We start from the raw sequence: 13940 nt of genomic DNA, 5'->3' as shown, positions 1-13940 counted from the left end.
AAACAAAATCAAAAGGAATAAATGAGACTTAAAGAGGCAGTATTTGTAGATCTAATTTAATGCGAAAATATACATTATAGCTAAGATATTACATATATTTTTTAAAGAAGTTTTAGGCAATGTTCCTACAGTGTGACATCACGCATACGCCAGGTGGTCCTTGTTTCATTTTGTTTATTCTAGCTGTCGATAGGGGGGAGTGATAAAAATAAAAAGAAAGAAAGAAATTAAATAACAAAAGCACAAACAGCAAAATAACAAAACATGCAGCCACAGATGCAGTAGCGCAACTGACACAAATTCAACTTTAATTAAAGTTTCGCCAGAGGATGCGTTGCCAGGAGAGGAGTTGGACGAGGAAAAGCTGTAGAAAACACCTCTACTCTTGCACATTTTCCCCACTAAACTAAGCTAGATGGAAGCCCACATGTTTACACATTGCTTTTAACTAACTTTGACAGACTCCCAGGACCCCCCGACTCCCAGGACTTCCGCTTAGCTGTCATTTTTTGCTATGTTCGCTCCTATGTAGTTTCCCGTCTGCTTTCTGTTCTTCTTCATTTGCCTTTATGTGTAGTTGGAACAAGTGATTTGTTAAAGCCCCGCCCACATTATCCGCCTTCTTTGGGCTTTCCCCTTTGCCCACCGCCCGTTTTTCTTTTCCTCGTGTAAACAAGACATTAAGTACAACAAAATAATTAAAGTCAATTAGTGGCTCTTGCATTTTCTATCTCTCCTTCTGGTGTAGGTCATCCTCCTCCTTTAAGCTCTTAGCCAAGTTGGCTTTTGGCTCTCAGTTGTTGTTGATTTAGTTTTGGCTTATAATGGCATTGTCGGGCTCATTCAGTGGCTGTCATTAGCGTCACAGATGCAGACACACAAGCTCAGAGAGCATCGCCACATCATAATTTATTTAATAAACTTGTTCTAGTTACTGGCCTCTTCTTTCGTCTATTAATGCCCCAGTAAACTTGGCTTTAATTAAAGACAATTCTTAGAAAATGCAGGGATATAGTTTGTGGTTCTGTTTAAAGTAGTAACTATTATTTAGTCCTAAGACATTAAGTCCATTACTTAAGTTTCCTACAACCTGTCAAACTAGTAAGTGAATTTAATGCCATCTTCGACTGATGATATTTAAAGCTTAAAATTATTAAACATCACAATATAAAAATGTGATACTGCGGTGCTTAATTGGATTAACCACTATCACAACAATGACCAACAATTAAGTGAAGCCTTTTAATTAAAGATAAATAAATGAATTCATACGTATTTCTGCAATCTCTTGTATTCCGATTCGTTCTCTGATTGTATAATTGAATTTACAAAAAGACAATGAACAACTTTTCATTTGTATTGTATTTTATTTTACCATTTATACAATGATACATATATTTTTGTAATGCCTTTACAAAGTCCCCTTTATGAAGCTCGTTTCCATTGTTTTGTTCTGCAATTGGAATTGAAGAATAAACAGAGTTGCAGAGTTTCGAGTTCCTTCAAACTGAAGAGCCATTTGAAACTCTACCGACTCTTTTGCAGAAATATAAAGCCTTCAAGGACCGCTCCATTGATTACAAAGTAATGAGCTTAAAACAATGGCAAATGGAAGTTCCAACCCATATTGATTGATTTTGAAGTAACTCACCCTCTCCACTTTCAATTGAAGTAATTTAGAAATAAACATTAGCATTTCGAATCGTAATCGTTAAGCAATAAAGTGCCACGCCCTTTGGACAAATTGCTGCCACAAGGGCGACACTTCAAAGTCCTCGAGGGCAAGTCCTTCGATGGGCAAAATTACATTTGATAAGGAAGCGAATTTGCATGCGAAATCTTGCCCTAATGATTTTCGAAAGCATTAAAAGCAACGGAGCCCAAATGTGGATGAGAGCTTATTTCACTCGGCATTTAAATTACATTTCTCTGAGGCCCAACTTTGAATCAAATTCTGCACAGCATGGGAAGGCACTTTAATAATAATGATTTCAAGTCATTTCCCTGCTCGGCCTCGGCTAATGACTTCTCCTTCGCTGGCCACAGGGCGTATGATTAATACTTTGTTTACACTTGAAGTAGCCCCAACGTCGAGCAAAATTGAATTCTCAATTCATCAGCCTTCCGAATTTTGCATAAATATTTCAGCCAAGTGCCGAGAGCCAGCCAGCACTCCTCCATCATCAGTTTAACAAACTAATTTGCTTGCCAAAAAGACTTTTTGTCGAGAGCGTTTTATAAGTCATATTTAAGTTGGCCGCCTGCCAAGTGGCAGCAGGCTTTGTGTCCGGCATTTTGATGGCAGGAGCTCCATTTAAGTGAGTGCCAGGAGTAGCAGCCTCTAATGATGTTATTGAAGTTGACTGAAGGTGTGCGAGACCAGCAGGACACGGAGTAGCAACAAAAACCAATCATTAGATAAATCATATAGCCAGAGCCAAGATGGTTTCGTTTAATGATTTTACAGCTAAATATTTACGCTGAACTAGGCAGAAAGTTGGGACATGGACATACCGTGGTTGTAGTTCTATTACATTTCATTTTAGGGAAAATAAATAAATAAATAAGGGAAGCTGTATTAACCATGTTCCACTGTGGTTCAATAAAGGCCAGTTCATTGTTATGGCCCATCATAGTTGTCAGTTGTGGTAGTAGTTATGGTCGTTATGGCCTTCTCATTGGTGGTGTGATGTCAAGATGCCCGACAACGTCCCAAAGACATTTTCTGTTGAGTTGACAGAAAACTTGTCCTTATGGTCAACCATATTTATGTTGTTGTTCAAGTTTTTGTCGCTAAACGAGAGTTTTGTGCTCGCTTTTCTGGCTCGATAAGAACTAATTATGAAAGTTCTTACACAATTGTAGCAGTTTTTAGGGAATTTATGCGACATTGCCACCGGAAAGATTCGAGGAATTCGAGAAAATATATTAAAATTTCAAATGAAATTGGTTTGCCAATGTTAGCTCTAGAGCTGACTCAACTCAACTTATGGCATAACTTTGTTTCTTTGGAAAATGTCAAATACTCACAAAAATAAGCAAGTTTCATCAGTCACAAAGAAATGGTTTAAGGTCATCAACTCGAAGCTATATTTATTTATGAGAACAATCAAAGCTTTACTATAGTATATTTCATAAATTCCTTAAAGTCTACCGGAAATAGAACCGGGGATTAGTGCTGCTCTGGGCAATAAATTATTAAACTGGACTTAGAACTGGAACTAAACTTAGTTTAAACTTTACGGCGAACATGAATCTTACTAATAATATTTATTAATATACATATATATTTTCAGGTTTTACTCTAAAAACTTTGTTTAAAATCAATTACTTTCCTTGGAAATATATCAAAAGCTTTCTAGTTCCCTTGCTTGAATTTCTTTAGACGAAAACAAACTCATTGCTGTGACGGTTCTCCACTTACGGAATCAATTTCTGGAAAACTACCATGTTTACATGTTTATATTCACAAGAAACCTGGAGTTTATTTTAAAGCTGCAACATTTCCACTCAATTACTGCAATCACTCAGCCGGTTAACAGACACCCTCTCTGGCCAAGACAATGGACCAAGTGATTCTGATCGAATTAAGTTAATGTTTAACAGACTTCGACACGAGAGCGTTGAATAACCGCGAATTATGAGAGGCCATCGAGTTGTAATCGACTAATTGCCATACCAGAAAGCCGGTTTGGTGCTCCGGGCCAAACTGAAACCAAAAGCAAAAACCAATATCAGAGGTGAGCACAGGTGAGTGCGTTGAAAGTGAAATTGAAATTGAACTGGAGAGGGGGAAGTGCCATTTAAAAAGATGTTTCTGGGCCAAGTGCGCGTCGTCTGCCTGCACCTGTACTTCATCCGAACCCGAAACCGAGACCGAGGAGCAGCTGCCGGCGCAGCTGAGCCATGGAAGTCGAAGACCAGACCGGGAACAGTTTCCATTTCAAACGCCTTAAAAGCTTGAGCCGGAGCTGCAAACGGTTTAGTTCCTCGCCGCAAACAAAACTAGTCACAACAAACGTGGAGCGGAAGCCAGCAGCCTCGAGTGTGTGTGAACCAGTTGTGATCCCCAGTGACATATCCGTAAAGGTAGAGATCACTGCAAAAAAATACAAGGCTTATTAAGAGTGCTTTAAATAACTGAAAAGTAAATTCTTAAAATATATATTCAAGTGTACAATTGAAAAGAAGTAAACATAAAATATGAAAAGACTCTGGTGATCTTTCTTTAAATGACTTTCTTATGCTACTTAAGAGTTTTTATTATAAAGTGTTAACCAATTTACAGACTTTAAATTTAAAATACTAAAAAAATATATAGCTTACTGTGAATTGTGTAAACTTGGCCATAAAAGTGCATTAAACATATGCAAGTTCTACCTATAATACGCTTCAAACTCAAGTACGCTTTAAACACTCCTAGTTAAATAATTCCTATTAAATAACATTAAAACATTTATTTTTTTTTTTATCTGCAGAAAAAGAGATATTCAGAGAGAAAGAGAGCAAAGCTGGTCTGAAAAAAAAGCTTTTCGAGACAGGAGCAAGTTTTATAGTGAGCCAAAGTGAACGTAGCTCTCGGCGTGTGGAAATCATACACACACTCAGTTGATTCATTGCCACCAAGCCACTGAACCGCCTCGCATTCCGCGAATACCCGAAAAAACCAGCAAATCCACCGAAAATGCTACGATCCCTAACCTTACCACCGCTGCTGCTGGTGATGATGATGATGATGTCTTTGACTATAGATGCGAGGAGTGTTAAAATAAAGATCTCCACAACTGAGGAGCCTGTGGAGGACACTACTTACATGCGCCTGCCGGATGGTACCATCACAGTTGACATCGATTCCGACTTAATACTGACCACCAGTCCTGAGGGTGAGACCTTTAGCGAGGCGAGTCCTTTAGAGCTGACCGAGGAACCGCTGCCCGATTCTGTGATCCAGCAACTGGAGAGGGAACGGGCCCAGGAGGAGCGGGCACGTAATCCCATTGACACGGAATCGGAAACAGAAGCGGAAACTGAGGAAACAACTACCGAAAGAAGAAGAACCACCAAAAAGAGTCATAGGTTTGGAGCTGGCACCTCAATGCCATTAGGTTTCAGTTCGTTCCCCACCATGAAGCCGGAATATATTACCACCGAAAACACCCAGGGCACCACTCAGTATCAGGAGATGGCAACCCCAAAGAATTACTTTAAACGCTGGCCAGCCAATGTGGATAAGGGTGGTGATATGGAAATGGCCGAGAATCGAATGGAAACAACCACAATGGATGCACTGACATTTCAGGACGAGAAGCAGGACTATGTGACCACTCCAGTGATGATCATGACAACGGAGGGCAATTTATTGGGTGAGCGGGTTACATACCCCACCAAAGCTGAGACTGTCACCACCCAGTCACCGCTCTTCCGGTTCTTCACTACTACCACTGCAAAACCCCTGGTTACGGAGACACAGCCAGAGACAACAACAATGTGGCCAGAAACCAAGGAAGAAGCCACCACAATGCCTGTCTTAATGGAGAGCACAGGTAAGAATCTTTGGTAATAACTCTCTTTAATCAATAACATTTCTTCTATTTTATAAAAAAAATCCAGAAACCATCACTGAGAGAGGGGAAACCACCACAGCCACCACAGCCACAGAGCCGGAACCACTGACTGCCAGAATGGAACTATATCTGAATGCCGCCTTGGAGAGCACATCGACAACCACGACCTCAACAACGAGTGCTCCTGAAGCCACAACAGTTCCAGAGACCACAACCTTAAGTATAGGTATTCCAGAGACCACGACATCTACTACGAGTGCTCCGGAAACCACGACAACTACTCAGAGTGCTCCGGAGACCACGACATCGACGTCCAGTGCTCCAGAGACCACGACATCAACTACAAGTGCTCTGGAGACCACGACTTCTACTACGAGTGCTCCAGAGACCACAACATCGACGTCCAGTGCTCCGGAGACCACGACCTCGACTACGAATGCTCCTGAGACTACCAGAGCTCCGGAGACCACGACTTCGACGACCAGTGCTCCGGAGACTTCAAGGACTCTCGAGACCACAACTTCGACAACCAGTGCTCCGGAGACGACAACATCGACGACCAGTGCTCCGGAGACTTCAAGGACTCCCGAGACCACAACTTCGACAACCAGCGCTCCGGAGACGACAACATCGACGACCAGTGCTCCGGAGGTTTCCACGACATCGACTACTACCACTCCATTGACCACAATTCCATCAACCAGAGCTCCTGAAACCACAACCACAACCACAACGCCTCGCCCCATTCTGACGCGTGCTCCCCGCGTGGAGCGGATCTTCAACTCGGACGGTGTGGAGGTGCTCTACGGCTACTCCTCGGTGGTGCGGACGAACCGCTCTTGATCTGGAGCTGAGGCCCGGTAAGGCCATCGAGAACACGACCTTGCCAAGGTCGGACAACTTGCCATAATGCGGAGACGGTGACAAAAGAGACATTGAGCGATGGAAGCGCGCGCGTTCATTTTAGGCAATTTTCAATTCTAAACGAGTTTTAAGCGAAGAAAAAAATTATATATATTTAAATTTCAATCGGCGGGACCAAGCACAGTGTTGTTGTGATAAACCAAAAAATACATGAAAAATCCGCAAAAGAGAGAAAGAGAGAGAAGTGAAACAAAAAACAAATATGTAATATTATTGTGCAAAAAATTGTGTACACAAAATGAAGGGAAGAGAAGAAATGCTGGAGACGAACGATTTTATAAATTATAAATAAAACATGAACCACCCATGATGTTTGCTTTGTGGTTTTGGATTACACAAAAGCGTTTAGTAGGTCTTTTGAGCATTTGTTGATCCAAAATTATGACACAATAATGGAACCTAACCGTCAAAGTATAAATACCCTGAAATTAATAAGCGGAAGTGGAACTAAATACAAAAATATTTTAAGGCACTTATTGGGAGTTTAATTACCTTTTTCTCTAATATTTTTTTTATTGGAAACTCACTTCCCTGAAGAGCATTCTGCCCTGCACTGCAGTCACCACTCTTTTCCCAATCTTTGCTTGATTATGATTCATTTTGTAGATCATTAAAGCAGCGCACCCAAGAAATCAAGAAAGCAACCCACAAGACCCGATCACTGCCCACCTGCGTTCAAAAAAATCATACAAAACAAATACACTAAAAACTGAAAACTGAAAAACTGAAAACTAAAAAACCGGCAATCGTCTCAAGAGTTGTCGTCATACATTTTTGGGCTTTTATGTTCCGGCATGAACGCAGACAACCAGACGATGGATGGACACGTGGACCGGATCGGTTTGGTTTCGCTGGTCCATTGGCAGATTATTCATTCATCGATCGATTTTGCAGGGACTGGGCTCTGGCTGTTGGCTTTAGCAATGAGTATCACGTTGAGCTCCGCCTTACTCTCGCTGGAATTTGAAAGCATTCGGCGGATCATAAAACAAACACTAGCCACTAATTTCCATTTGAACTTGAGCGGCACAGGCGCTAAACTGCATGTTGAATGTGAATCGAATGAATGTGGATTGAAGGTTTTGGCAAATCGGGTTTTTTTCTGTATTTTTGTATTTTTCGGCTGGTTATTGCCTTACCCATTTAGCCAGCTGACTCGCTTTGGGCCATGGATCCAAAGCTGGTTGTACATGGCTAAGAGGGTTAGTCATCTTCGAAAGAGTTTGCGGGAAATGCCAGGAAAAATATCGGAACTTTGACTAGAGCTAATGATGATTAACCATACATATAGAGCATTTCATATAGAAAAATATCTTTACAAACCCATTATTATCATTAATAATGTTTTATAAAAAAATAAGTTGCACATAGGAAAATGCTTTTAATTATAAATTAAAAATAAAACAACCTTCAGGGACATAGCTCAATTTGAAAATTAAAAACTTAATTATTCGAAAAAAAAAGAAATTAATTTATTTAAAAGTGTCTTAGTCCTAGGATTTAGTTAATTTTTACATGAAATATAACTTTTGAAATACTTTCCCAAACAAAATTAACAAAAAACTCAGCCAAGTTAGAAAAAAATCCAAAAGACAAGCTTTTTTCACTCCGTAAGATAATAACAAATCTCCCAAAACTATGCTAATATTTCCTATTTCTCCCAATACGTAGTCTTGTTTATCTTCCTTTTTTTTAATTAAATGCATTTCTACTCTTTAGCTGGCCAAACGTCTTTATAAATTATATAATTCGATGACAAGTCAGCCAGGGACATCCCAAAAAACACACAATAAGATAACAAAAAGAGAAACGAAAATATGTTAAGCAGGATTTGTTTCACGTAATGATTATATTTGTTTTGCAAATTAGCATAGAAAATAAAATTATTCAAAAGCTAAGCCACCTGATTGGTGAAAACAAGTTCTATATTTCATAATGTTATTTAATAAGACATTTTGAGCATGAGAGAAATTGAGAATTACCTGTATTGGGAGCAATTAATGATACAATTTGCATTTTGCCAGACGGCAATTAACCAAATTATCGAAACTCCCATAAACAAAGGCGAAAACAAGTCGCAAATTCTGGATATAAAAGCCACCTGCCTTCTCTCAGATGGCACAACAAACACTCATCATGAAGATCTTAGCACAGTGCTCAATCATGATCATCGCCCTGGTGGTTGTCCAGGCGAATCCTGGCGGCTTTGGAGGTGGTAGAGGCTTCAGAGGTGGTGGAGCTGGAAGTAGTGCAAGTGCTTCTGCCGTTGCTAATGCCAATGCCTACGGTCAAGGCGGTGGCGGTGCCTACGGACCTCATGGTGGTGGCGGTGCCTACGGACCTCATGGTGGTGGCGGTGCCTATGGACCTCATGGTGGTGGCGGTGCCTATGGACCTCATGGTGGTGGCGGTGCCTATGGACCTCATGGTGGTGGCGGTGCCTACGGACCTAATCTCTACGGTGGCAACGCAGCCGCCAACGCTCAGGCCAATGCTGTTGCTTCAGCCATCGGTAAATAACATAGGTAATCCTGTACCTGAATCGAAATCCGAGGATATCCAGTTTGAAGTCCAAGCCTGCGGCGTATTAAAAATAAAAAAAACAAACTGCCTTCTAATAAAAACTCTTTTTTCATAAAAACAATTGTCTTTAATATTATATTAATTTAATAGATGGGTTGGAAGAAGGGTTTTATTCGAAATTCGAAAAGAATATCGTGCTCAAAAATGTATTGAAAATAGCAAAGGATTTTCATTTACTAATATTAATAAAATATTGTATTTAATATTGTTATCAATATATATAGGGAAAATGTTGTATTTATCTCTTTATTATTATTATAATATTAGTTGGATACGTTATGTAGATTTATTTCAAATATGTGCAAGTATCATACCATTAAAATATCTATGTTTATTACGAATTTCCATCCATCGTAAAAAATAACAATTTAAGAAACGCAAACTTTGATGTTTTGGACACTATATGAAAGGTACACTTATATGTTATATCCAATAAATACATTTTAATTTATTTGTTTTATTAACATTATTCTCTGGTTCAACCTTTTACTAAATTATAAAAAAATTGTATTTGTTTGTTCTCTTAGTTTTTTGAAATAAAAAACAACAAAAACGTAAATGATACAACGAAAAATAAGTTTTTCACAAAACTAATTACATTTTTTTTTATAATAATCTAACTAATTGCTTGGTTACAGAGTCTGATATTATCTGTTATCAGTTTAAGATAATTCACTAAATCACGCAAACTAAAAGCTTAAAACTACTTTAAGCCAATTTTCAGAGCTTTTTTTTCTAGCTACAAACCTGGCTTTAAGGTAACATTAAGCCCAGAAATATGCTTTAGATATATCAAGTTGTGCAACTTTCTCTGAAACTAACCAGTTTTCAATTGATAATTCTATAGTATACTGGCACAAAATAATACAAAACGTCACGCGTTTCTAATATATGTCTAATTAGTGTGCTAAACGGAACCCCCCCATATATATGATTGTGTATATTAGCAATAAACTAAATTAAAAAAAAAAAAATACAAAAAACGAGTCTAGGCCACCTGTTGCCGCTGGAAGCTGCTATAAAAGAGGCAGGCAGTCACTCAGAGAACATCACAAGCTCCCACGATGAAGTTCCTGGCACTGTGCATTTTCCTGATCTTCGCCCTGGTGGCCGTCCAGGCAGCTCCTCGCAATTTCGGCCAAGGCGGTAGAGGAGGCTTTGGTGGCAACCCCGGAGGCGGTGGTGGAAAAGCCGAGGCCAACGCCAATGCCAGTGCCGTTGCCAGCAGCCAAGGAGGAGGACCATCCTCTGCCACTGCCAATGCCTCCGCCTCTGCTTCGGCCCAGAGCGGTGGACGCCACCATTAAAATATATCCTGAGGAGAGAACTGGACACTGGACAACGTGAGGAAGCCACAATGAAAAGTGGGCACGTCACCTGACGGGCCTCTTTTTTGGACTTGTGAAGCGTCGATTGGAAAATATTAAAATAAACTCTTTGTTTTCTTTGGAAATCAAAAACTAGTTTCTTTAGGGGTTCTATAAATAACTTAAACTAACTAAAATTTACTCTACGATAAAGGCATTCAATACAGGTGTTCCAAGTCAATACTTAAAAATCCGCCACCTCTGAAAACCAGTTGTTTTGATTTTGATTTCAATTAACAAATCAGCAATTTTGTCTAACGAACGGAAATAATAAGAATTCTAATAAGTTTATCAATTTTTGAAGCTTAAAAATGTTTAACAAATAAGTGTATTGGAACTATGCACTTTTTATACATAAAGCGTATAAACTATTTTCTCTGGTTTTACAGACCAAACAATCTCTTAATTTAATTTACAATTTACAATTTAAATGTAAACTATAAATGGTTAAAAAAATGTATTACTTACAATTTTTTAAAGCTAAACATCTTATTTAATAAAAATGTATGATCCCTATTATACAGAACACATCAATGTTAACTATATATATTTTGATCCTAATCCAATGAAAATGTAAAATGGTACAATTATTTTTCTGACAAATGATTCTAAAACAGAACATTATTCCATTAAAAAAAGTATAAAAACCCCGAGTTAATTTATTTATATTTCCTTGTCATAAGTTTTCATAATACTTTTGCGTTTCTCTCATGTTGTTTTGAATAATTCAATAAAAAAGTGTGACGTCAATCGATTTATTTTGAAGCTCCTAAAAATTGTCTACATTTTGGTTTTCCTATATTTTTTTACGGTAGCTGAGGTTCGACCAGAAACCAGTTCTCTTCTGATAAATTTATAACTTTGATTTTGCTTAAATTATTTGCATATTATTTACATAATTGCCGTCTCGCTAAACAAAACAAAAGCATCTGCTTGATCACAATAATGTGAATCTTTAATCACTTTAGTTCTTTTGCTCTAGAAAGTGGATCAACAGTTTTAAAGTTATAGAAATTTAAATTTAATCAAAGAAAATAGAAATATTACGGTATACAGTTGAGACCGAAGGATAGAATTTGGATTTTGTGTTAACAGATTTAATAATATGTGTTTACATTAAAGAATATAATATTTTGATAGAAACATATTTATACCCATGGAGTCATTTCGGACCATATAAAGTATATATATCTGTAGGTATTAATGAACATTAAGTACCTCTGATCAGTAATTAGGTTGGATTAGTTAGTAACTCTCAACATTAAGTATCTATAAAAAGTAAGTAACTATGATCAGTAATTAACAATTCTAATCAAGTAACTATGGTCAGCAAGTATCAATGAACATTAAGTAACTATGATCAGTAATTAATTATGAACAGTAAGTAGCTATATCTAGTAATTATCAATAACAAGTAAGTATCAATGAACACTAGTAAACAATGACTTGCAACTTTTTTAACACAACACATGTCTGATACTTGGCCGGCAGCAGTCACTTCGTTCTGGGGATGTTAGAACTAGTTGGGAATCATATGCACAGAAGTGCGAGATTTGTTTTGGAACAAAGAGCAAGCTATTTGAATATAACTGTGGAGTTAATCTTTTATATAATTTTACTAGTATATAATTTGGAACATTCCGAATCGGTGGGCTATATATAAACATATATATAGCTGCCATAGGAACAATCGGACGATTTATAGAACTATGAACAGTAATTATTTATGATAAGTAAGTAACTCTGAACATTAAGTATCTATGAGCATTAATTAACTCTGAACAGAAAGTAACTATGATCAGTAATTAACTATTATTAAGTAACTATGATCAGGAAGTATCTATGACCAGTAAGTATGGATGATCAGTTACTAAATTTGAACACTAATAAACAATGACTTGCAAATTTTGTAACACAACACATTTCTGAGACTTGGCCGGCAGCAGTCACTTCGTTCCGGGGATGTTAGAACTAGTTGGGAATCATATGTACAGAAGTGCGAGATTTGTTTTGGAACAAAGAGCAAGCTATTTGAATGAAACTGTGGAGTTAATCTTCTATATAATTTTACTAGTATATAAATCGGAGCATGCCGAATCGGTGGGCTATATATATACATATATATAGCTGCCATAGGAATAATAGGACGATTTATAGAACTAGGACCAGTAATTAATTATGATCAGTAAGTAACTAAGAGCAGTAATTAACTTTGAACATTAAGTATCTATGAACATTAAGTAGCTCAGAACATTAAGTAACTATGATCAGTAATTATCTATTCTTATTAACTCTGAACAGTAAAAATGTATGACCAGTAAGTAGCAATATCTAGTAATTATCAATAACCAGTAAGTATCTATGAACACTAATAAACAATGACTTGCAACTTTTGTAACACAACACATTTCTGATACTTGGCCGGCAGCAGTCACTTCGTTCCGGGGACGTTAGAACTAGTTGGGAATCATATGCAAAGATGTGCGAGATTGGTTTTGGAAGAAATTTAAGAGCAAGCTAATTGAATGAAACTATGGAGGTATTCTTCTAAATAATTTTACTTGTATATAAATCGGAGCATGCCGAATTGGTGGACTATGTTATATATATACATATATATAGCTACAATAGGAACGATCGATAAATTTTTAGAACAACATATTATAACTTTTTTAGTTTTCTACAGATTTTCATTAAATTTGCTATATAGCCATTGAAAATCGGACTACTAGAAATATATATAATTTATATTATATTAATTCCTAGTGATCGAATTTCAATCTGCAAGGCTATACAAACTTTGGCGTGCCTAAGTTAGTTTCTTTATTTATATACACGTTTTATATAGACATTTTGTTGGCAAATCAATGCTTAAAAATGTCATAACTAAGCCAAAAAGGCCCTTATTTTAATTCTGAGAACTGTCCTATGCTAGTTTTTATTAGAATATTTAATCTGCATACTCAATTTGTATTTAAAAGAAATCTAAAATTTTGTCAAATTTTGGCAGTTGTAACAATGTAAATTTTTTTGGAAAAAAAAATGAAAAAAAAAATCGAATTTTTTTTTTTAACCAGAGAAGCTTGATCGACTCGTCCCTTCATCCTGATCAAGAATATATTTGACTTAGAGGGTCGGAAATGCTTCCTTCACTTAGTTTTAAGCTTCCGACTGAAACTATAATACCATTTCTTGAGTGGATATATATCTAAATTTTGTCTATAAATCAAATTTTAAAAATCTTATAACTTAGCCAAAAAGGCCTTAATTTAAATTCTGAAAACAGTCCTATGCTAGTTTTTGTTAGAATATTAAATCTGCATACTGAATTTTAATTTAAAAGGAATCAAAATTTTTGTCAATTTTTGGCAGTTGACAATGTAATTTTTTTTGGGAAAAAAATTGAAAAATAAAATTCGGAATTTTTTTTAACCAGACATAGCTAGATCGAGTCGTATCTTCATCCTGATCAAGAATATATATGATTTATAGGGTCGGAAAT

The 13940-nt window shown here is 37.1% G+C and overlaps 2 protein-coding genes and 1 long non-coding RNA gene across 4 annotated transcripts; all 3 read left to right on the top strand.

The window, feature by feature from the left end:
* Nucleotides 1-3072: 3072 nt before the first annotated feature.
* Nucleotides 3073-6829, top strand: LOC110183449 (uncharacterized). Of its 2 annotated transcripts, none has more exons than XM_020951729.2 (3): nucleotides 3073-4089; nucleotides 4479-5543; nucleotides 5611-6829. In XM_020951729.2, exons 2-3 carry the CDS (start codon nucleotides 4685-4687, stop codon nucleotides 6405-6407), a joined length of 1656 nt encoding a protein of 551 aa, XP_020807388.2. In that variant the 5' UTR covers nucleotides 3073-4089; nucleotides 4479-4684; the 3' UTR covers nucleotides 6408-6829. The 2 variants fall into 2 exon arrangements, with proteins under 2 accessions (XP_020807388.2, XP_086686912.1); XM_086830786.1 differs by lacking the exon at nucleotides 3073-4089 and adding an exon at nucleotides 4282-4402.
* Nucleotides 6830-8603: 1774 nt separating this feature from the next.
* On the top strand, nucleotides 8604-9129 carry LOC110183435 (uncharacterized). Its single transcript, XM_020951716.2, has one exon. It carries the CDS (start codon nucleotides 8604-8606, stop codon nucleotides 9006-9008), a length of 405 nt encoding a protein of 134 aa, XP_020807375.2. The 3' UTR covers nucleotides 9009-9129.
* Nucleotides 9130-10056: 927 nt separating this feature from the next.
* LOC110183468 (uncharacterized) lies at nucleotides 10057-10531 on the top strand. Its single transcript, XR_015271207.1, has one exon. It is a non-coding gene; the product is annotated as an uncharacterized LOC110183468 (long non-coding RNA).
* Nucleotides 10532-13940: the final 3409 nt, after the last annotated feature.

Source organism: Drosophila serrata, unplaced genomic scaffold, assembly GCF_035046125.1.
Source record: "Drosophila serrata isolate PLE 108 unplaced genomic scaffold, ASM3504612v1 contig_240, whole genome shotgun sequence".
NCBI lineage: Eukaryota > Metazoa > Arthropoda > Insecta > Diptera > Drosophilidae > Drosophila > Drosophila serrata.
The sequence above is the reverse complement of the archived record's forward strand: the minus strand, read 5'-3'. Positions and strand labels throughout refer to the sequence as shown.